Raw genomic sequence first — 24683 nt, forward strand, 5'->3', positions numbered from 1 at the left:
TAATAATAATGAGCATTTTTGCTTTGTTTATTATTCCCTTAACGTAGAAATTTTCCCTTAACTGACAAAAACTAAAAGCAAACAAAAGGCTAGCTAACACATTATTGGATACACAGTACTTTAAATGAAAAGTGGTTTATATATGACCTAACATTTGAAGGCTGTCTCATAATAAGACAAACTTTATGATGTTTATATTCATCAGAAACAAAAGGTGATTGCTGTGTGCATTGACCTCATTCTGAACCAATAACTTCTTAAAATACACACAGTTGTGAATGCATAGTCAAAACAGAGACAGAACAGACTTAAGTGCCATTGTGGTAAAGAAAGGTTCCTCCATGTCTATAGCAAACAACACAATTTATTAAAGCTGCTGATGTCCTGCATGCAGGCTAACTGGATAATATTTATCAGAGGCTTTTGTTGTATGGTATTTTGTTTATCTTCGGACATTAGCTGATAGTGAATGTGTTAACTTGTAGCTTCGTAAGACGGTCTATATCTTTTAAATAGCTAACAGCCAACTGAATAAAAACAGTTTCTTGAGTTAATTGCAAAAATAGCCATCAGTCAGGGACCCATTTTAAATGCAGCATGTTTGGATATATTATTTAAACATTGACTGAAGTAAATAAAGCACAAATCATGTAAGCTAAATAAATGATTTATTGTACAAAAGAAAAATGACAGTAAATAAACAACAAAAGGCAAAAATAACATTTGAACAGTTATGCACAACCATTTAACTACAAAGTTGGGGTGATTTTTTAAAAACTACACAAAGAATGGAAGAAAGGGGGAAAGAGAGAAAAATCATTAGAAGCGGTGAACCTGTCCAAAACATCATAAATGTTAACTTTTGGGTAGATATTTACATAGATTTCTTACTCTCATATATTTATATGAAAACACTCTCACACACACCAGTATACAAACACTACAACTCAAAATGCAACTTCTCAACAAGCCATAGATGTGGACACAGCTAATCATTTCTTTCGACCACATATTACCAGAGCCACTACCACCAGTCACTCTGTCAATAACTCAATCTGAACCTGAGAGCAAGGGGACCCTGTGGTTTTTGATCTACATTTTTGGGGGGTGGGTTTGGGGTAGGGGATTCCTAAAACATAACTGTTTGCACAGATTAATTGATAACAGAATTTTTTTTTTTTTTAAAAGCAAGGTTTTTAGAAGGCTAAAGTGAGGTAGACAGACCTTGAAATGCATTGTAATTAATATTTATAGATAGGCCATTGACCAGTTGAATTATTTCCAACCACTGCCTCTAGGCCAGCTTTTTCCTTCCTTTGAAATGTTCTAGCATATTCCTGCACTCACAAAAGTTACAACACACAACATGTCATCCTCTACTTTGGCTAACAATCCCTGGATACTCTCCCCATAATTACATGGGTGCTTTCATTTAAATACACACAAAGGCAAAAAACGTCTACATGAGACAGTAGAAACACTGTTTGAGTCACAATGTCTCTAACATGATAACAGATTAAAGTTGGTGGGTGGGCCATTTCCAGTTAAAGCATTCTGTGTTCAACTTACTATACACATGAATTATCACCCTAAGTGGTTAAGAAGGCCTTTCAGGCCACTGGCACAGGACATCCAGGTTCCAGATTGGATAGAAGTGTGAGTGTATGGACAGGCCCCCGCTTCAGACAAAAGTCAGGACAGCATGATGGTATCAAAAAGAAGTGATAACCTCTCTAGTTAATGGTTGATCACCAGAAGCTTGAATAGTTTTTTTTTTATCCTATACTGTACAAGCTCTCTTGTGCTTGGTAAAACAAATAACACTTAACCTCCTCACGCCATGAACGTCCCATAGTGCAAAATTTATTGTTGGTAAGGTAGAGTGCCCCAAAAAAGGTTTTTGTACCCCTTTTTTAATATATACATATATCATTTATTTATAATGTCAGAAGGCTCTTCCTTTATCCAACAGCATAGTGCTTTTGTTTACAACAAAAGGATATCTTTGCTTTGACATCCAGGAGACAAAGACAGACTTCAAGGTTTCTAAACTACTCCGTGTTCTAGCACTAACAATATTTTCTCCATTCTGATAATGACTTTACAGTTAAGATGGATGGGGGCATTTCAAAATGCAATTAAATATGTTTTCTAAACTAACGTCAGTGGTTGAGTTACATTCTCTTGATTTTTGGGCAGGTTATGTGGTTTTATTGTGACCTACAAACAATTTCTGAGTACAGTACTGTAGCCTAAAGGATAGTTACATTAATATAAGTGACATGCTTTTCTGAAACTAATATCGAGCTTTAGTTCACATGTATTTTTTTTAAAAACATGAACACTGACACTATGGCTGTGTAAACCTGGATTAACACAACTGTAATCCTGTTTTGTGCTGTTTCCAGATCAATCATTCGCTCAGGCTGCAGCACACTGAATCTTTGAGCATACTAACAAATTGATCTCTCAATATGGATTCCTGCTTTCTCTAGCTAGTACTTGTTCAGTCCATGACTTCTTCAAGTCGTGTTCCAGTGTGTTTAGGTTACCGAACTCCTATACCCTCTGGACATTTATTACAAAAGTTGAAGGTGTTAAAGATTGTTTGTCTTTGTTACGTAAAAGAAAGGAAACCCACTGGGTTATTATCCTCCTGCGCCCTGCTCCTTCTCCTTTGTCAGGTGGTGCCAAACGTTTTAGACTTTAGTATGCAAGTGAAACTGAATCTGACATTTCTGAAGAGCAGACATAGCCGTTGCGGCTTTATCTACTTTGAAAGATTGAGTTAAGAGTTAAAATATAACCTCTTGTCTATGTTTTACCCTTTTGAGTTTTACAAGAGTACAAGTAAAAAAGGATAAAAGTAACTGTGAAAGGTTTGTAGATACGCGAGAATGTCACACTGGGGTGTTATACATTAATAGAGGGTAAGGTTTGGTTTTGGATCTCTTCAACACTTTACATCTCTAGAGCACATCACTAAACATCTGTAAACAAAATTTTGGATTTATACTTACGGTATTTCTATGGCAGACCCTCCACACATTAGCATAGATTTTGTTCTGGTGGTTAGAGTGATGGATTGCAAAACATTTCTCATCATGCACCCTTGGAAATATTTTTTGTAGATCAGATCTCAACTATAAATAAGTTCATGTGTGAAGCAGAGTCTCACCAAACTCACCTTGGAACTGAAATTGTTTTTAAAATATCATAAATGCTTAAATCTCCCGTCATCTCAATCCACTGACCTGGACATTTTACAAAGATGCCATTTAAAAAAAACAAATTTTTTAAAACCCCACAAAACAAACATACACTGTGTAACATAGTTTTGTCTCATTTACCACATGGACAACCTCATTAAACCATTCATAACACACTGCATTTCCATCACACAGTCCTTATTTGATTCATGGTTCATTTATAATTTTTTTTTTTTTACAGTTAGAATCAATTAAATTACCGGAAAATGGAAAAGCAGTCAGACGATTTTGTTGCTGAGCAAAGTGAAGCGTGGTTGCCTAGGAGTGGGTTCTGGTGCCATAGGGGAGCTTCGTGGGGGTTTGGGGTGGTTTGATGGAGTGGTGACTGTACACAAGTGTGCTTCTCCCCTGCAGCCTAAGAGCAGCCACATCTATCCACAACCATCCCTGGTATTTTGCCATGAATAATCTGCTGCTTGTCATTGAAATAGAGCATGTTAATAGGGGACATCTTGGTCGGGGTGCAGCAGGGTCCTGCAGAGCCTCTGGGGTTGGCGTGCTGCACCAGGTGAGTGTGCGGGTATTTCTGCATGAACATATACTCGCACTGGCCGGAGCAATAGTTGGCTTTGTAACGTTTGGGGGCAATGATCCAATCCCATCCGAACGCCTCAAAATCCACAGTCAGCGGGTAGCGACAGCAGCGAGACTCAGTGGAGTGTTCGTCACAATCCAGGCCGAGGTTTCTCCGTGAACGTTTGGTTGTCTCGAGAACCTTGACTTCCAGGAACGGCTGCTGGAATCAGGGGGAGGACAGGCAGGACAAACAGAAAGAGGTGGTTATAAGAGAACAACAACAACAACATGGCTGACATATCAGTAGAAAGGAGAGATTAATTTTTATGAGCAAAAGAAAAGACTACTTTGATAGTCTGCTATTGTGTGAATTTGATAATCCTAAAGCACCTGCAGGTTGGCTTTTGGCCCTAATATGTGACCATTAAATAAACTACAGTATCTAAACCGGAAAGTGAAAAGTACTGATGTTAGCCGAGTTGTGTGGTAGAAAATATGAACAATTTCTCACCACTTACACTTAAAAAGTGTCATTCAAAAGTATTTAGGTACAAAATTAATAACTAACCCTAACCCTGACCCTAAAACAAAGTGGGATGACAAGCTGTGAACGGTTACAAAAGCAGACAAAAAACGCTGAGTGACACTGCAAGAGTTTTAAAAACCTAACTATTTTGAAATCAGGATTCCACACACATGAAGGAGAATCTCCACAGACAAGTCAAATCCCAAATGTGCTCAAATTACAAGGTTTATAATTAACGGAGCATTAAACTGCAGAGGACTTCATTAAAACCATTTGCAGAGTAAATGCATCGCATCACATGATCACATGGAGTTGTTGCTGTGTAACGCCAATAATATGACTGAAAAGTTGATGTAGAGTTCAAAATAAGGCAACAGAAGAAGTAACTAAGGATGAGGAGATGGCTGGGAAGACTCCAGCTGTTTACCTCCCGGTGAGAGTTGGAGGTGAGGTTGGACCTTTTAGTTTAATATTGTAATAATTAAAAGATAAATAGTTAAAAGACTAAATGGTTTGCTGTACAGTGTCAGTATCTTCAGTCAACAGTAAGAGTGATTTTGCTTGGAATTTGATCAAATTTTTACTCCTAAATATGTGTAACACCTCAGGTTACCAGATAATCTGGGAAAACATTCTTACTGATACATCAGTTTTTGTGTCATGTATAGGAGCTTAGTGCCACACTGGGACACATGAATAGAACAGAGTTTTTAGTATTGTTCATCTGTTAAAAGTCAAAATGTCTACTCTGAGGAAGTTTTGTTAAAGGTCAACTACAGACCAATTTTCCTATTCTGATGCACCAGTACCGACACCACACCGTTCATCATTGCCCGGACCTGCTGACTCCGTGTCATTTTCAGTTTCATTTTCACATGTAGTCAAACTTTAAACAGGAAAAATCATCAAGGCATCTCCACCACTGAATAGTCTTCATGCAAGAATATTAAATTCTTATACTACCACACTTTAGAACATATCCCCACTCATATAAATGTAAATCAAAAGCAACAGAATTTTAATTGGTGCCATTTTTTCACTCATTACTGTGAAAAGGTAACACTTATATGAATAAAATACAAGTGACATAGAAGAATACTTAAAATTAAAATAGCATCTTCTTGGTGAACTTCTGTTTACATTTGCAACAAAATCTTCAACTTAACCGATGATTCACAGAACTATTGAAATTAAGCTCTTCTGACATTGTTGATGGTTGTATGCCTGGTCCAGGAGGTCATCTGCAGGCTACCATAACCTTGACCTCTGGGCAAAGCAAGCGGATCAAATATTTTACTCCATCGTGTTTGTTTTACAAAGCCTTCCTCTCCCCACAGTGATTCCAGCTGGGCTGGAGCACAGTTTTTTGTGACGCATTCAAAAGAGGAAATAAGCTGAAAGGCCGTTGGGGTGGAACCATGTCAGCTTGGCCTTTAGGGCTTTTGTTGGAGGAAAAAAGACCCAGAGGATGATGGAAAAGCATAGTTTCAATCTTTCCTTGCTTGTTGTGTTTTGTTTTATTTTGGTACACTTGCCTGTGTTTTTGATCTTTTTGTTTTTTTTGGTTCAAGAATAATATCGCACACTGCTGTGTGCTCAGAGGGCAGCCATTTATTGGCAAAGACACCAGAGCTGACCGCCGATATGTGTTCTGAAGAACTGACCCAAATGACCACTTGGTAAATATTCGGTGTTACTTAACTAGGATGAGTGGCCTACATAATTCAACATGATGTTGACTGTAGTAACTCTGGGATTTCTTACTACATTAAAGGGCCATTTTGGCTGTTCTCTAACTCAATCAGTTTGAATTTATGCAAAACAGTCCATTACATTATCCATAAATAGAGAGTATTTTTAAAATTGGAATGTCTTTTTGACATGAAGCTATATGATCATAAACAATTCACAGAAACAAAAGGAAAATTGTTTAGAAGTTCTTTACATTTAGAAAAAAGACTAAAGTCCTCTCTGCCTGTATTTTTAATGCACTTTAAATTAAAGATTTATACAGTATAAGTTCAGTATGAAGAGCACGTCAGCAAACACATACAGATAATGCTCTCCCCAGTGTTGCAGAGCAGAAGACGAGGATGTGACGACTTTGATGAAGATTGACCAAACAAAGCAGCTGTTCCTGTAGACTGAACCATCACATGGTAGCTTTTAATGACGGTTCATTAGCATGCAAACTGAGGAAAGTACTAAAAAATAATTGATATTGGACAGAATATGCTGCAGGAAGGTTCTAAATATCTGCTGTGATGTAGTTTGGTTAATTCAATTTCTAATCCTTTCTACCCCCCCCCACACACACACACTTTTACTAATAAATAAACCAAATAAATAAATAAATACATTTTCAGCATCTCGATTTAGCTCATAAATATATTTATTTTATTTATTATTATTTATTATTACATTATATTTATTATAATATTATATATTATATTTTATTTCTGGCCCTAATGGTCATCGATCCAGGAGTCAGTCCAGAATTTAATGAGTTGCTTTCGGTTACAAGTTTAATCATCATTTATCAGGCCTACCTCACTATGTTAAGATTCCTAACTTCTCCAAACGTTAATGAGATTTTCTTCATCAAATTCCAGTCAACCTACCAAATATGATTGAAATTTGTTAGGAAGACTGAAACGTGTTTTCTTTGCTGGATGTACTGATACCAATGTGATTCAAAATGCTAGTGGCATGTGCCTGTAAACAGTGAGTCTCATTGTATGGACAATGATATAAAGGCGTTACTGAGCCTTCTGGATGAAGCTTTGAACTCTAAAAGTGTTGTTGAGTTTAAATGTTTATCTCAGACTTTTCTATGTTTTGTAGATTTGACAGTGTCAAAGATTTGAATGCACTTGTTTGCCCTCATTATTTATTGAAGTTTTAGTGCAACCTAGTTATTGATACAAATCCCCATTTCTCTGAGTTCAAAGTTGTTACTATGATCATTTAGTCTACACCAATTGATTTAGGAACTTGAATAAGTCTGAGCTGTAATTTAAGACACACACACACACACACACACACACACACACACACACATACACACACACACACACACACACACACACACACACACACACACACACATACACACACACACACACACTCCAGCGACAGGTCTGAGGGTCCTTACCAGCCCCTCCTCTCCAGGTCGGAGTGAAGTAACTGCCAGGTCATTGCCGCTCTCGTCGAAAGCGTTGATGTCGATTCCCCAGTTGGTGTGGGGCTGCTTGAACCAGTTCTGCAACACGTGCTTAAAGTCGATGCTTTGCCAGTGGCCGACCCGGGAGTTCAGCTCTATCTTCAGGGAGCGGATGCGGATGTGTCGGCTGCCTTGCTCGGTGACGGGCTTCAGCCTGAGGATCTGCAGGTAGACAGTGGACGTCTGCTGAAGTGGTCGCAGGTACACCCACAGCTGGGCCTTCAGCACCTTAGTAAACATCAGTTTGGGGCTGAACTTGAAGAAGCAGCAGCCCGGCTTCCCGTTCACCTGCACCAGGGGCTCCGCTGTGGAAAAGAGGAGAGGCTCATTGTTCATGAGTATCAAAAATATTTATTTTATACAAAGTGAACAAAAATAGGGGAGTAATCTTTAAACCACATTTCCTAGAGAATATAATTATATGACATTCATAATCATATTGTATTTATGATAATGTTTATACTGTAATTATTTTTTGTCTATGGCATCTCTGTAGCACCACAATACATTATTTGTATTTTACCATTGTCAAAAAAAAAAACAAAAAAAGTGCAGCCCCTTTAACCAGTGCCTGGTTATGATTTCAATCATGGTCAATTAAATATGCAGTGCTCACTGAAGTCTCATACTCATTGAGTATCTGGATTAGAAATGCTTGATCTTTTATCATCTCAACAAACAAACCTCAGCCTTACTGGGGTCAATAACTTTATATTTAAACTGACCCACACAAGTACGACAGGGACAGCTACATCCATGCTCAGTCATCCAGCAAAGGAACAAACCATGACACTGTAATTAATGCATTGTTGATAAGTACAATCATTATCAACCAAATAACTGAAAGGGAACCTCCGACAGAGCCAGGCGACAGCTTTTGAAGATGAAAGAGACAGAGTCAACCTTTCTGGGTACCAACCATTAGCTCAGACTGTTGGCTGCTTTCATCAAATCACTCAGCAAATATGAACACATTGTTAGTATTCCTCTACAGCACCAACAAATACTGTATTCTGTGTACGGAGACATTAGTGAAGATAGCTATTATCTGTAAGTTACAGCGCTGTGATTTGAAAGAAACTCATACCTACTGTATGTTTATTTTGTTCTCCAGGTCCATCATCAATCACATGAGGCTACATAGTCCTCAGTCACTGATGATTCAAAGATGGAAGCAGTCATTAGGAAACACATATTGGCTCATTATTTCTTCTTCACCTTCAGTGGAGTTTGCGTAATTCATCTGTACAAGATGGTTCAGACTCTGGGTATTTTTCTTATGTTTTTCACACAGATCTTGAAGCCACAAAGAACCGCAGAGCTGAATGTCAGCTCATAAAAAAGACTGTATACATAATGCCTGAATTATAAGTTTAGATTAGTTTACACGAATGACGAATTATGGAATGTTGCTTACTTCTTAGATGCACTCCCAAGTTTTCTAATTGGATAGTTAGTTTTTCTTTTGCCAACATTATATTCTAAAATATGTTTTCCCCTATTCTAGCAAACTAATCACTGTTTCACAAATTGCACCTGCATCGAGGCTGTCTCTTATCGTGGGTGCACACGGTCCTGCCAACGGTCCATTCAGCCAGGTTATTATATTTGTGATAATATCAAGGTTGGACAAACAGATACATTTGCATATTAAAACAAGGATCAGTAATGGTGGCCAGTGGCCAGATGGTAACCTTAGATCCCCTTGGGTCAAACACCCTAAAACGGTCTCTCCATACATTACACAAAACTAATAAAAACGTCGTAAGTTTTTTAGTGGCTCCTCCATGTTGAGAATGTATTTGGTCAGTGTATTGAGCGTTAAGTCAAGGAACACAAGGCGTCTCCTAAAAAAGATGAGATTTATTCCTGTTATGATCCTTTTCTGCTCTGGTGTTTCTGTGATTTGCACCACATGTCAAATCTGCACATGGTTAATTTACATAGACCTCCATCTGATATAATGACATCCATCCATTGCATTCACACATTCATTTCCATGTAAAGTGTTCATTTATTAAGGGAAATTTATTCTGCATCTATCTGGCATAATAATGTGCCAACTGACTACAATAGAATCTCTTATCTGCCAATTTCCTCAGAAAATTTGACATATTACTGATCTATATTTTAGCATAACAAACCTTTGTTTTCTCTCATTCATTTCGCAATTGCATTGACGTTTTTCCATTGAAAATAAAACATTAAAAACAGTATGGACCTGTCAATCACCACTAAATATGAGGTTGCTGGGGCAACCTGAAAATGCTTCCTGGGTCAAAAGGTTATTTGGCACCTCAGTCTAGTTAAGAAATGGGATCAGGGGTCAAAACCGTCATCCTTTTTACATCTCGGGGCTGCTGGGGAGGGGCTGCCCTAATAGCCAGATTGAGTTTGAAGGTCAAGGTCGATCCTGTGGTGATGGTAATATGTCTTTCTTCACAACATGTCTTAAAAAAAAACCCAAAAGAAAGCAAAGAGAAGACAACGGTGCTGAATTGGCCACAGTTTGTTTTTGTTTTGATTAGGGTGGAGATTCTCCAGCCAATAGTGGATCGCTTATCAAACTTCAATTGACCAGGAGAGAACACAGCACCAGGCTGTTATTTTTTTACACTAAACAAGTGTTGTAATTGAATTATGGGCATGCATTGAGGGATATGAATTCACTGAGGTACAGATGGACTATCCATTATACGAGTCCAGAGAGAAAATTGAATAAGAGCCAAGCCAGGGACAGACATGGTCCTTCAGTCTCTATTTCCATGGACAGTCATTAGTGAGTGTAAATTATACAGTGTCTCACGCTGGACAAACAATATGTCAATGTTCCTTTTGGTGGGTTGCTGGGGTCACAGCAATTAACGTGGGTGTTGTTGTTTTTGCTCATCAGCACAAAACCGGGAATAAATGATTCTGCAGTTTGTTTGGGGTTTACTTATGATTACTTCTTTTTGTTGGTTTTCATTTCTGCACATGGGGACTGACACACATTAGCTCTTACTTAGCAAACAGTTTCATTCTTTGGGGCAAAACAGAAGAAAAAACCCACCAAACTCTCCGTAGCTAAAATACTTTGATTTCTGAAGCAGAGGCCTTTCTTGAGTAATCTGAGAAGTAGAGTCTGTATGCAGTGATCCAGTCAGGACCCCGGGTTATTAAACACATATGCACAGCATATGAGCTATGTCATGTTAAACAATGACTGCATTGATAGGGGAAATTAATTTTTGCCTTTATAGATCCTGTAAGTGTGAAAGCAAAGAGTCAAACCACAGAGGATCAATGCCTGCTTTGTAATTACACCCAACGCAGAGGGTTTTACTTGTGAAAAATGGACAAAACTTGTAAAGATCAGAAAGCAACGAGACGTTTAATCCCTCTACCTGAGTTTACTTCGCTCTTGCTGTCGTAACACATTATCGTTGGATGAGCTCACAATTTTACTGCAACCGCAGGCCTGTTTTTATGATTTAATTTCCTGAACAGTTACACCTCAGTGTATAGTACTCTGAGTTCTTGACATGAATTCTGATTAAGTTATTATTTAATTATTCACCATCTACTGGAACAAACTACAGCTACTAGTCTACATGCAGTCCAACAATATGCCTGTTTAACTTCAAATACAATGCTGTTTGTATGAGTGTACGTGCTTCCAGGCGAAAAAGACTTGTTCACTTTTCATCCTCATGTTTCCAGACTACTGCATTATAACAGCAGCTTATTTCCCTGTGGTATAATTGAAGCATATGCAGCACATGAATTTTACTACCAGCACACAGCAGGCCTGCAGGTGGGCCTATCAAACATCTGGCGTACTCCCTGGATACCTGTGTCCCATAGTTAGCCCATAGCCTCCTATATACATATGTTTTGGGAGACATATAGAACATACAGGTTTATTCACCATGCACGCCTGTTCATTTTAATAAAAGTGCAGCCTGTTTCAAAGTTAAATGCTTTTAATAACCACATGCTGTAATGTTACAGAGGGGTGCAGGAACATGAGCCAGTTGAGACCAGATGGAGAGGTGAAGTTTAAATGTAGTAATGCAATGAATAGCTAACATGTGCTACCAGTGAGGGTGCTTAAATGTTGCCACTATAGTAAAGTTGTCAGTTCTTTATTAGTCAAATGGATATTTATTTAATTTTGACTTTAATACATTGTATATAAAAATGTGTGAGAGTTCTACTCTCAGCTTCAGCAACTTCAGAGTGCTTCCTAGATGTAAGATCTACACTGTATAATCATAACAGGATAAAATGCATAGTAATAACTCACAAATGCATTCATCCTCATCATAGAAATAATCCACCTTCTTCATCAAATGCCAGACAGCAGATTAAAAGTGAGCAAAATGATCAATCTGCTATCAGGTGGAAGTACTGTCAGAAAGTCTAAATTTAGAAATGACTTTCATTCTTCAACTTCATATTATAAAAAAAAATCTACGCAGTTCACATTTTTAGTCTTGCTTGTTTTGACCACTGTGTAAATTGTGCACACATGCCATGACTTGTCCAAATCAGGTAAAAATCTGCAGCTAAATTGTTGCAGGTTTAGAAATGGCTACTTATTGTTAATTTCCAAATGGATAATGCATAATGTTATAAACCTGGATAGGAGTTTGATTTGCATATATATCTATATTTTCTTTTCTTAATGGGAAATGCAAATGTGCCATTTTGTGGTGAGTGTGTGTTTGGGAGCCATCGTGTTGAATAAATGTGACTCTAGGGTATCCCCATGCACCTCGGCATATTAATCATCGTGACACGTTCACGACCCTTCTAATAAGACAGGGGCCACAGTGCACCCCCTCAAACATCCCATCCCACCCCAGCCGCACTCCCTCTTTGTCTCTCGGCCAGTCCCAAGGGACGCGAGAGGGCGGTGGGGGAGGCCGGGCTCGAGCTGGGGATGGAGGAGGAGCGTGGGGAGGGGGCCATGTGAAGTTAGACCCCCTCATTCAGAAGGCCTCCCTCAGGACAACGACAGGCACAAGACTCCTATTAGGACTGAGCACAGTAGCCCCCAAGAGCAACAAAAGACACCTCCTAATGCTGCCTGTTCTAGCTCAGTGAACACACACACACAGAAACACGCAAGCACACATAAACACAACTATAGAAGCTCCAAACTGAAAGTCTTCAGCAAACGGCTCAACAGTTACACATGTTTGTTTTATAAGGGGAACATCTTTCCTCCAGCAGCAAAGAGAATGAAAAGAGTGAGCGTGCAGTGAACTGCAATAAGGTGGACAGCTGGACAGCAGGGAGTGTGCTGGGGTCTCGCCGCTTGTGCATGGGTGCATCCACACATGCATGCAAGGCATTAAGAACAATATTCTCCAATGCTAGATCCAAACCGCTTTTCAGAAATACAAATAGAAATGTGTTTATGAAAGGATTCAAAGATATCTGTGCCATTAAGCTCTGCAAAATAAATAATTAAGATGAAGCTTTGAATGTTTACATTGCATTTTCACCACTGATCATTCTTATTAAATCCAGATCATAATTGGGAAAGCATAGAGAATGTGCATTTAAACAAATATTTGTTTTTGTGAAGGAAGAGGAGAAGCATTTTAACTCAGATCAATCAAACAACCCACTCTAGCTTTACTGCTGTTTAACTTTTGGGAGGAATTTGTTTGTGTTGTGATTATTAACAAAAAACGTACATTTATTCAAATGAAATCAATTAAATTATCATGATAATTTAATCAAAATTTCAAAAAAATAAATGAAAAAACCCCCAGCTATCTTTCATTAGATTGGATTATTTATAACAATCAGGTGACTTTTCAACTTGACAGGCGTCCTTCTTTCAGTTAACACACCATTAAAACTGTTGGACAGAAGTCTTATGTTTTGTGAGCTAATAGTTTCAGAAATGTTTGATACCCAGAGGAAAATCAATGTCATAATAAAAGAAGAATCAACAATGATTGGTCAACAGAAAGCGTTGCAATGTCCTTATAGTCTAAAACATCTTCCCAATATAGTGAGCTGTTAGGAGAACATGATCAACTTTAGTCACACCCTGAAGTGTTTTCCTGGTCTGCATCACTGAAAGTACTGCTGGCATTAAGTCAGAAAAGTTTGAAGGTACTGCAGCAGGAGGGGTTTCCCTTTCTTCCTTCACATAGATATCTGCTGACGACTAAAGCTGGGACTACAGCAACATGGAACCACATCAAGGACTCTTAATCAAGTCAAAGTTCAGATTTGATAACAATATTTCATAAAAGTCATATTTTATACATTTTGCAATGGGTGTTGTGTTACTCAAAATAAATTTGACATTTAATAATCTAAATATAAACATACATACATTTTTACGTCTGAGAAATTTATTATATTGATCACTTTAAGCCCTTTGTAATCCCACATGGACTTTCGTGTCTTACAATGAGCTAGTCATTGGTTGTTCCTATACACATAAAAAAGTTTATAATTTTTTTTTTCAATGCAGACTTTCATTGGGTATTACAGACCCCAGGTTAGTGATAGAAAACCTATTGTGTCAATTGAAATGTCAACCTGCAGGTCACAACACAGCCTAATTCCAAGTACAGTAGCTATTATCCTGTTTGCAAACTGGAGATATGACAGAGAATAGTTGGTAAATTAAGCAAAATTGTTTAATAGAGTATTTTTGCTTAATTGAAAGTGATGATAATTGAAGTGATCTGTTGGATTGTCTGGAAGTTTTTCATTGTCACTTGAATGTACGTGCTGAAAGCCCTTTGCATCAATCGAGTCAATTATTTTATCATTATAATGTTTGCATTTGGTTGCATGAGCACCATCCAGAAGTCATGGCTAGTTAAAAGGCACTAAATGTGCCTTTAAATATATACAGGAATATCCCTGTTCTATATTATCACATGATAAACAAAATAATTGATTGAAGGCTTACAGTGGATTGACTAAATGCAGATCAATTTAAAAAAATGTTTCTAAGTTTTTGCAGACCCTTTCAGAACAGCTTTGTAAATCTAAATTACTGTACATCTGTAATACTGAGTAATATTGAACAGATATAAAAGTTTTTTTTGTTACGCAATCCTTACGTTATATACTGCACACTTTTTGCATCAGAAGTATTCCACAAAAACAAAATGCTGTTCTATGGATCAGTACAGGAGAGAGGATGTAGCACAGGTTAATAAGAACACCCTACCTAGACAGAAGCTTAACAGTGGTTCTGTGATGCGCTGGGGAACTTTTGCTTCTGGGGCACTGGAAACCTGTAGTGTTTAGAAGGTAAGATGGTTTCAGTCAAGAATCAGGAAATCCTAGAAGCTAAAAGTCTCCACATCTGTGACGAAGCTGGGGCTTCAATGGTCATTTGAAAAGGAAAATGATCCTAAATACATCCATCTAGGCATAGTCTCAATAGACATACTTGAACAGCGGTCATCACAATCACCTAAAAGGAATCTCACAGAACATCTCTGGAGGGATTTGAAGAAGGCCATTGCTTCTGTTGCACCCAGGATGTTACAGAACAGGACTTTGCATATGAAGAATGGTCAAAGATTCCTCAGGAAAGTTACCAGGCACCCCCACAAACTGCTGGATGGTCTTCATTAAAGAGTTCATCATTTTTAGACGACAGTAGTAAAAGCAGAATTTTGTGCTATTTTTGTAGAAAACAGCTTATAATGTCTGTTACACTGAGGTAATTAAACTGTTCGAGTGATTTTGTCATTGCGTGCAGCTGATAAACGGCATTCTAATATAACTAATATTCCAAGATGCTGAATGATTTTGCTTCCAAATATCTGTAAAGTATTGTTTTCATGATGGATACCACCTGACTGTTGGTTCCTGATGTAGTGTCTTCAAAATTATACAGAAGTTCATGAGAAAATTAGTCCATTTCTCATTTGAACAGACATTAACTTACTAAACACTCCATAGGTTCAAGGCCACTTTAAAACAGCATGATGTTCATCTTGTGACTTATTTAAAGGATAGGGTACGAAGTAGGGTATCTAGTGGCCACCATGTGATTTACCAGTCCCTATCTTTATATCACAACTTTTTCTTCTCCAGCTCCACCTGTACTCTAAACTAGACCATATCACAAAAAAATACAACAACAGCAATGCAAATTATGCAGAAGACTCAACCCCTGAGGGGAAAAGCCGAAAGGATCAAAAGAAGAGTTGTAGATTTGTGCATATAGACATTGATTTGGCCAAATGATTAGGAAAGCTCTAAACCTCAGCAATGTGTTTAATAAATCAGCGATTAGATGTGGACAAAGTTTTGTTTCATTTCACCAGTTTAACTTAAGTCATATGAAAAAATATTTCCACTTTCCTCTGATAGCTGGACCAAACTAAACAACTAAACACCAACTATTCATCATTCTTCCTACAGCCAGTACAAAAACCTACAATTACAGAATAACCTCTGGCATTTATTAAAGAGTATTTAAGTCATCTTAAGACCATTTCATACATATAAGGTTTGTCCTGTATTTGTCAGTATCTGCTTTATTTTCTCAAAATAGCTTTTGAGTCTTTTTTCTCTGTACATGTGCTTAAAAAGACACTGAGCAGACACTGAACTCATAGAATGTTTCCTTGCAAAACAATGTAATCCAGCAAAAAACATTCTAAATAGACACTGGGAGATTGCTCCAAAATTATTGATTTATTATCTCTTAAGATGTCCTAATAGTAAGCCAGAGTTATGATATGCTGTTCCACTAACACACACACGCACACACACACACACACGCACGCACGCATGCACGCACGCACGCACGCACGCACGCACGCACACACACACACACACACACACACACACACACACACACACACACACAAACACACACACAATAATAATTCAGAAAACAACACATTTCTCCTTGAGTTTGTTTCTCTTTGATCGTACTCGGCCAAATCTCAGAAGTCACCCGAATCTGTCAGAGGCACAGCCAAAACTTTCTTTCAAAGAAAAAAGTTAAGATGACCAGATCACAATCGCCCTCCCTCCGGACTGCATGTTCTGAATATGCTTGTGAATTTTAAATCAACAGAAAAGCTACCTTCCACAAGATTCCCTTCATCCGTCTGTGCTGTACAGGATATAAATCAATCAGGGCTCTTCCCTAAAGAAATCACTGTGCATTTTCATAACTTCCATAATGAACTTCCTGGGGTGATGTGGGTATGGCATGCTGAAAAACAACCACAAGTGATAAACACAGTGAGAGCTGCCCTTCTTTGTAGCTGAAAAGAGGCTAATTAAATTTTCATGTAGATAATTGTGAGGTTACCCACTGTTAATTGTGCCTCTCTCCAACACAGTGTGTCCCTCGTGGGATCCGGCATTATGCCCATGCAGCATTTCCTTTGCTTAAACGCCTCTTAGATTTAATGGACTCTTCCATAAACTGATCCTCAGCAGCTCTTCGCACATGACCACACAGAGCTTGAACACATCCACCAACAATAATCCCCTCAATGATCTCCATTTTATCTTTTCACTCCCATCCTCCTCCTCCTCCCCCTGACTCATGTCCCTACACAGGGCTTAATTACTGGTGTGAAGTAATTATTTCCTTTATTAGTGAAACGAAACATCTGTTTCAGGTCTTTTTAATTGTACCTATAAAACCCTTCCATGATTTCTGTCCCTTTAGAATAGGACTGTGCTTGCTTGTTGCTCCCTGCGGACTCCTTCTCCCCTCCACCCCCTTCATACCCGCAGCATTAGCCGCGCTGCACCTAACTCGACCACAATCCTTGAAATCCTTGAAAGTAACAAGGAGCTCACAACAACCGACCCTGCTTTGTATTTATTTTAAGAAGACACAAATATATGCTTGCTCAGCCATGCTTAAAAATGGACTCTTAACATCTTAACATCTCAGTGTTGTATTTTTGGGGAAGCATGCATTAAATTCCAAAGCAACATGTTCCCAAATGTGGAAAAGAGAGACTGGTTGCAGGGACTGGTACACAGGAGCGTGGGAATCAAGGAAGTAGGGTGGAAGGAGTGAGATTCCTGAGGTCCGGGGGAAATTTTGTCCTTGTATTAATAGACTTTGGTCCCTTTGTAATTTTATTACCCATAAAGTTGACAGTATGTTGTGCAATTTCTACACTCCTTCAAACCTTTCTTTACGTTTTTACCTCTTTTTAAACAAGCCAGTCATGCCCCCCCAAACGCACACACTCACACACACACAGACACAAACACACACACACGTGCACACCCTTCCAGTGTCCGAACAATTCAACATCAAAGTTTATCTTCACTCAACTGATGCTACAGGGAGAACAGGTATCATCATCAAACTGAGACCTCCATGGAATAAGTAAATCTATAAAAACCACACATAGTCATCACCTTTCAGCAAACACCGACCACTGAACTGAAGACAGTCCAACTTCTTCTGCTCTGTCCTTTTAGCGCTCTCCCTCTTAATTTTTATGGTTCCTGCACCTTCAGGAAATGACCCTTTTATAGGGTCAACACTATAAAAGACTTGTTTTTTTGTGTGAGTGGTTAGGGGATGAGTGTGTGTGGTGTGTGTGTGTGTGTGTGTGTGTGTGTGTGTGTGTGTGTGTGTGTGTGTGTGTGTGTGTGTGTGTGTGTGTGTGTGTGTGTGTGTGTGTGTGTGTGTGTGTGTGTGTGTGTGTGTGTGTGTGTGTGTGTGTGTGTGTGTGTGTGTGTGTTGGGGGATAAGTGTTCAAGTTACTACCGGTTCGTCTTTTCTGCCAAAGAAAGAGACCCGATGAGGTTAATAGTCTCCTCTTCCAATATATCACATAGCTGTGAACTCTGTGACCCTTTTTGTCAATAGGAGAACTTTTCTCTGGAGTGTGTGTGTGACTGTGTGTGAGCATCTCTATGTGCCTACACAAGTATGCACATGTGGAAATTTGTATAGAATTGTATATACGCGTGTAGATGTTCATTTTTATACTCAAGAGTTGTGTAAGCCTGTGGTTGAACTGAATGTGCTTCATCTTAACAGGATTACATAACATTAGTGCCATTGCACTTCCTAATGTTAGTCTTACACAAACATAATGGACAGAACAAAATGTGAGTTGTAAATAGTTTTTAAAAAAAGGAATTTCACATTTCAGGAGTAGCTGCAGTTGGAAGAAACATTTTGATTGTAATCTCACATAAATTATGAGGCTTGCTCTTTACATGCCATGATTTCCAATGTTTCTGTCGGTGTCTGTTTGCGAGAATAAAATGAAAGTGTGCATGAGCAGGTTTACAGGGGAGGGTAAGGGAGTGATGATCTTGGATTCTTCTGGACGTCATCAAAATTACTGGAAAAACTCACACAGATGATCAAGAATTCAATCTTTGCAAAAACAACCTTAAACTACATATATTATATATACATGATAACTCTCAGTCCACAGGGACTCTTTGCACCCTTTCTGGAAAAAATGTTTAGTTTTTTGATTGAACAGTTAGTTGAGTAGCTTGTGTTTAACTACCACCAAATCATTAATAAGGAAACAGAGAGAAAGAAAGGGGGAGAAGGTCAACGATGGCTGAGGAGGATCTGGTGTAAATGTCTTGGACAGGTGACAAATGGGAGATGAGTGGGATCAAACCCTCAGCCCACCTCAAGCAAAACACACTGAACTCTGAAATGCACGCAGCACGTGCTTTACTACACAATACAATGCATAAATCAATCAATATATAAACAGCTCAGCTGATAAGCGAATTAAAGTAGATCACCACCAGTGCTGCACAAGAGAACGACCCTGATAAACTGCTTGAAACCCAATCATTTTATGCCTGTACAGCGAGCAGAGTACTCACCTACAAAACACACTGTACGGAGGAAGATGCTTCAGTGCCGCACTATGATATAAATAGCTGTACTTTTCCATGAAATTTCATAGTAATTACAGACCAGGAAGCATAGACCCTCTCAACCCCCACTGCGGCACCCACGTACCTTGAGTGAATACTAAGAAGCAACTCTGGCATGGGTCCAGTTCAGTATGTACTGTGTGAACCCACATGGCCCATCAAAGGCAGTGTGCACAACCGTGAAAGGGTGATTGGGTTCGAGGTGAGCAGGGAATAGTGTTTGAAGTCCTCCTTCTATCAGAGAGACAGAAAAGGCACTTTTAATCCCGTGGGATCACTAAGGCGCCACAGGCAAAAGAGATGCACTCATTCCCTCAACTCTTCCATGAGTACCGGAGGAAAGAAGAGGAAGAGAGGGGGCTAACGGGTAGGAAGGTGGGGGTGGAGGGGGGGAGAGAGGGGTGGAAGAGAGAAGGAGCAGATGACAAAAACTGTAGCTGACGTAGAAAGATGAGGCAAACAGAACAGGGAGGATGTGCTGGAACATGACACATACAGCACTAATGCCAGTCATTAGCTCCTCTGGAGGACAAGAGGCTGTTAGAAATATACAATTAGACAGCATCATGCACAGTGTTGTGTAAATGTGTACGAGGGAGGCAGAGCAAAAGACAGAGGATAAACAAACATAAACATAGCTTGAGGATGTTGTTGATTTGCCTTGTAATGCGACTAGTCATGTCTATTTACAGGTGAAGAAGGATTCACTCAATTACAGCCTGGCCTACACCTTAGAGATGCAAGAAGTTATCTAGGAACACCTTCATTGTCAGTAGGTGCTGCATATTGAGAGTGTGTGAGTGTTTGTGGAACAGCACGAACAAAGAGAGATCATAATCAGATCTTGAAGCACTGAGACAGTAATTATGTCGTGGAAATTGTCCAAAAGCAGCGTCCACATTCAAGTGAATTGGTGGACAGATTAACCATCAAATGCTTTGTTGTGCCTCACTTGTAAGATAGGAGAAGTCATATGTCCAGTGCTCTCCCTAAACATGAACTCAACATCATCACACAGCAGTCAGAGGAAGCTATAGCAGGAACAAGGTTCCCAATGATGGTTGTTAGCAGGAATTTAAAAAGAATAACAAAAGGTTAGTAAGGTGATAAAGACAGTGATTGAAGAGGAAAGAAGGGCACTCATTATTATTATTATTGTTGTTGTTGTTGTTGTTGTTGTTGTTGTTGTTATTACTACCACTTTTATTATTATTATTACTCATTTAGACAGACAGACAGACAGACAGACAGACAGACAGACAGACAGACAGACAGACAGACAGACAGACAGACAGACAGACAGACAGACAGACAGACAGACAGATAGATGGATAAACTTTTCTGTACAATGGCTTATTTTTGTTCACCCGTGGAAACCGATTAGTTGAAGTGTGTGTTATGCCCCTTGTGCAGAATATATTACGTGTGTAAATGTTGTTGAACCCCATGATTCGCCAGGAAAAGGTCACACACTCCCCTCGACCCTAAGTGATTCTCTGTCTTTGTGTACTCGTGGTGAAAAAAAACGAGCTGCGCCCATAAACTTCGCATTTAAAAGGCAAGTGCGGCCGGGGGGGGCCGCTGCACGAGGGGAACAATAGCAGCTTTTTGGACACACTTTTTCTCACTGCGATGAACAGCAGGGAAACCGGTAGAGCCTCCTATAAAAGACCGATAGCGCACAGCTGCCGAGGTTCAACAGTAATTTCATAAAATGTCTTTGAGGGGTTTATCTCTGGATTTATGGGAAACTATAAGAAGGGAAACAAATTGTTCGGGGCATTATCCATGGGGGCCTAAAGATGTGATCATAACTCCAGATTTCAGGGCGTTTATGCAGGAAAGACACCAAGCATAAAGTGATGCATACAGCCAGCCAAATCGTTATCGTCAAAAACGCACGAACGGGTCGGAAATGGGATTACTCTGTCAAATCATCACGCATCTGAAAGAGGGAAAGTTTGAACATGGCAATGGGTGGACTGGGGAGTCCAAAAATTAAATATTAAAGTCAGGATGCGGCCCTCCATCATTGTGGTGATAGTCATTGTCATCACCATGAAAACAAAAGTTTATCAGGCCACGTTGGAGCTCGTTATGCTGCTGATTGTGTTTATTGGGTTCATGCGTAAATCCTGTTCACTTTTGACAGTGGTGCGGCCAACAGCTGACCAAATACCTTTGTCAATGTTATCAGCACATACAGAGTGGACCCCCGAACTGAATCTCAGAAAGTAGGTTAGGTCACTGACTTTAATGAGCCCCAGAGGCTTTGCTGTCCAACGCAACGAGCCTGAGTCACTTCAACCTTTATGCTCTGCAATTACGCGCATGACGCATTTGGAGACAATACTGTTGGGTGGTAAACTTTTACTCACGCTCAGAGGCCATGGTGATCACGGACTCCGTAGTGGCATGGTACTCATCCTCTTCCATAAACTCATCCTGGGACGACGCGTCTCCCTGGAAGTCGTGATGGTCCAGGAGCTGCTGGAGAGGAGGCGCCTTGGGCAGCAGCTGATTGACCACCTCTCGACTGATGTTGGGTGCCTGCTTCAGACGCAGCTTGCTTAGGATCTGGGACTTGATTGTCTCCAGTCTGAGCACTTTACTTTGCTCCCTCCAAACACAGGCGGAACACTCGTGGGAACCGGCGTCTTCGTCCAGGAGGGAAAGCCCGGCATCCGTGGGCGTCTCGCTGGCAGAGGGCAGCAGCAGATTGGGCTCATCGCTCCCTGACTGTCCCAGGGAGATGAGCACCATCAAGCACAGTAAGAAGTTGTAGTGCGACATGACTGTGCTTAGACACCAGGTGATGCAACTTTTTTTTCTTTTTGTTTCTTGTCTTTTTAATCGCTTCAGCCCGTTATATCCCTTTTCTTGGATGCGCCGTTCTTTGATTTATCCTACAAGAAGCAAGGAATCACTGACATGCATCTAATCCAATACGATCACCCCGAAGTTGCTTGTTTTGCAGAAGGATATTTTGCAATAAATGATGAAAAAGTACGTTCCAGTATGTGCGGGTTGTTTGGATTAAAAGTTAACAAATGATCTGTCTGATGAATGCAGAGCCCGCTCGCACGTATTATGATGGTTGTTTTGGGGTCTTCGGTACAATTTAGTCCATGGAGGTGTTTGAATGTTCAGAAGTGTCACTGAAAAATGTGCAAGTGCGGTCAAAAAGGGGCTCTTTATATATCTCAGCTGCGCGGTGTCGTAATCCGTCTCCATTGGCTAAGATTGCAACAAAAGGCTTTTAGGTCTGTCACCAAGTCAAGAGAGACAGAGCGAGGGGAGGGTGTGCGCGCTGTCATGAGTCTACATGTTTTTACAGTGCAGTGTCTCATAATAGAGATATAATTAAGTTATTAAGATGATTGCATAAACTATGGATCACTAAGTCTGTTGTTAAAATGCTTCATCATATATAAAATACGTCATGAATTCTTACAGAATCTTCCACATCAGCTCCCAAATCACACACATTACTAAATATCTGTGGTGCATTTAAAACAACCCCACTTATTCAGAATCCTCCCGTGGACTTTGCAGATGTTCAGATGCAGATCATCTGGAAGTTGCAGGAGTTTGTCAACGTCAAATTCTGTGATTAAGTGTTCTTAATTTAAAACCAAAGCCTCTCACATGGACACATTTGAAAAAGGGTTAAAAATACAAATGAAAACCAACAATTACATTAGTCTAACAGATTGATTGAAACCATGCAGTTGCAGCAGAAAATATGAATACGTTCTATGTTATGTACATCATGTTGAATATATCGGTTTATTATTATATATTAATCTGTTTAATAAACATTTTTGATGTTACATTTTATTTTGACTCTCTATGACATAACGAACCTTAAGTTCTGTATGTGAAATGTAAAGTCTCCGCTTCTGATTTAATAATGTCCAAATACAAACATGGGTCACACTCGACGCTTGGTAAAAGTTGTGAAAGCTCCAGGGGAAATTTCCTCATGTGGTGATGAGACGTAGATCTGAGCGGTTTTCTGACTAAACAGCGTCATCTGCTGGAAGAAATGGGAGCTGCGGTCTTCATTCATTCGTCTTCAAAACCCGCTTCATTCGCTGTCGCGGGTCGCGGGGTGCTGGAGCCTATCCCAGCCGACTGCGGGCGTGAGGCAGGGGACACTACGAGCGTTACGCCAGTGCACCTCGGCTGTAGTTTTTATTCACTTCCTTTTGCCGTGTCTTTGAATCTATATATGGTAAAATTGTAAGACAACTATATACATAAATAGCAGACTTACAAACTGTATTTATTACATATTGATATGAGTTTGCACCCAAATAAAGTTTAAGACATTAACATCTAAAGAAACTTTCTCAATCAGTGGTATGACACGCAAAGTTTCACTGAGGAACAGGCCTTGCTTTCTCAAATCACTTCTTAAATGCCAGGTTCATGTTTGAAATGTAATATATGACGTTTCCACCTTTTAATAACTTAGTTATAATATGTATCTTGTTTTATCAACAAAATAAGATCATCCCTATTACTTAAAAACTATTTTTTCAAAATCATTCTTTAGTTGTACATTATTTTTAATCTAAATTAATCAAATAACTATTATCAGAGGTTGTTTAAACTTGTGTGTTGATACTTGAGTGTGTCTCTCTTAAAAGTTTGTGTATTAATGTACGGAAGCAAATTGTGAATCACTGACATTTAATTTTGGCAAACCAACCCAACAGATAAGATTAGAGCAGTAGTCTCTATGTAACTGAGAATAATCATCAAATAATCCTTTCAGATTAATGGCTGAGTAGAGATGACAGTGAAAGATGGATGTCTCTAGTGCATTGATACAAGAGACCCACCAGCTATCGACTGCAGCATTGATTTGCATTACCAATGCGACAAAGGACAGTGATAAGCTGAACACAACAATTTCAGGAAGTTATAAGCCATTGTGAGCCACACCGAAAACTTTAAATCACTTTTAAATGCTTCAATTCTTTCTTGGTAGTCAATGATTGATCACATTTACATATTGCTAAAGCTGGAACCAGGAAACAGACAGTTTAGCTAAGCATCGATGGCCAGGTTGACTCTTACTGTTTCCAGATGTTATTCTAAGAATCAGTGACTGCAAGCTTCTCCTTATTTACTGACAGAGCTGGGGTTTGTATTACAGGTATAGCTTGGGCTTTCTCCCCCTCACTATTTGGTTAAGTACAGTCACAGCCCAGAACACATGAACAAAATACAGTAGATGCTCAATGAATTACCT

At 39.3% G+C, this 24683-nt stretch overlaps 1 protein-coding gene across 2 annotated transcripts; it reads right to left on the reverse strand.

The window, feature by feature from the left end:
* Window positions 1-662: 662 nt before the first annotated feature.
* On the reverse strand, window positions 663-23150 carry gdf11 (growth differentiation factor 11). 2 transcript variants are annotated; one of them, XM_068315390.1, is made up of 3 exons: window positions 21799-23150; window positions 7466-7839; window positions 663-4002 (listed from the first exon to the last, which is right to left on the reverse strand). In XM_068315390.1, exons 1-3 carry the CDS (start codon window positions 22211-22213, stop codon window positions 3625-3627), a joined length of 1167 nt encoding a protein of 388 aa, XP_068171491.1. In that variant the 5' UTR covers window positions 22214-23150; the 3' UTR covers window positions 663-3624. The 2 variants fall into 2 exon arrangements, with proteins under 2 accessions (XP_068171491.1, XP_068171490.1); XM_068315389.1 differs by having other exon boundaries at window positions 663-4005.
* Between the last annotated feature and the right edge of the window lie 1533 nt (window positions 23151-24683).

This window comes from Antennarius striatus, chromosome 5 (assembly GCF_040054535.1).
Source record: "Antennarius striatus isolate MH-2024 chromosome 5, ASM4005453v1, whole genome shotgun sequence".
Classification (NCBI taxonomy): Eukaryota; Metazoa; Chordata; class Actinopteri; order Lophiiformes; family Antennariidae; genus Antennarius; species Antennarius striatus.

Excerpts from the sequence above, each read along its gene's own strand:
- gdf11 (XM_068315389.1), bottom strand. The coding sequence starts at position 22,213 with ATGTCGCACTACAACTTCTTACTGTGCTTGATGGTGCTCATCTCCCTG. Across the intron at positions 7,840-21,798 it reads GATCACCATGGCCTCTGAGC|CGGAGCCCCTGGTGCAGGTG; the intron begins GTGAGTAAAAGT and ends TCTTTTCCACAG. Across the intron at positions 4,006-7,465 it reads GACCTGGAGAGGAGGGGCTG|CAGCCGTTCCTGGAAGTCAA; the intron begins GTAAGGACCCTC and ends CCCTGATTCCAG.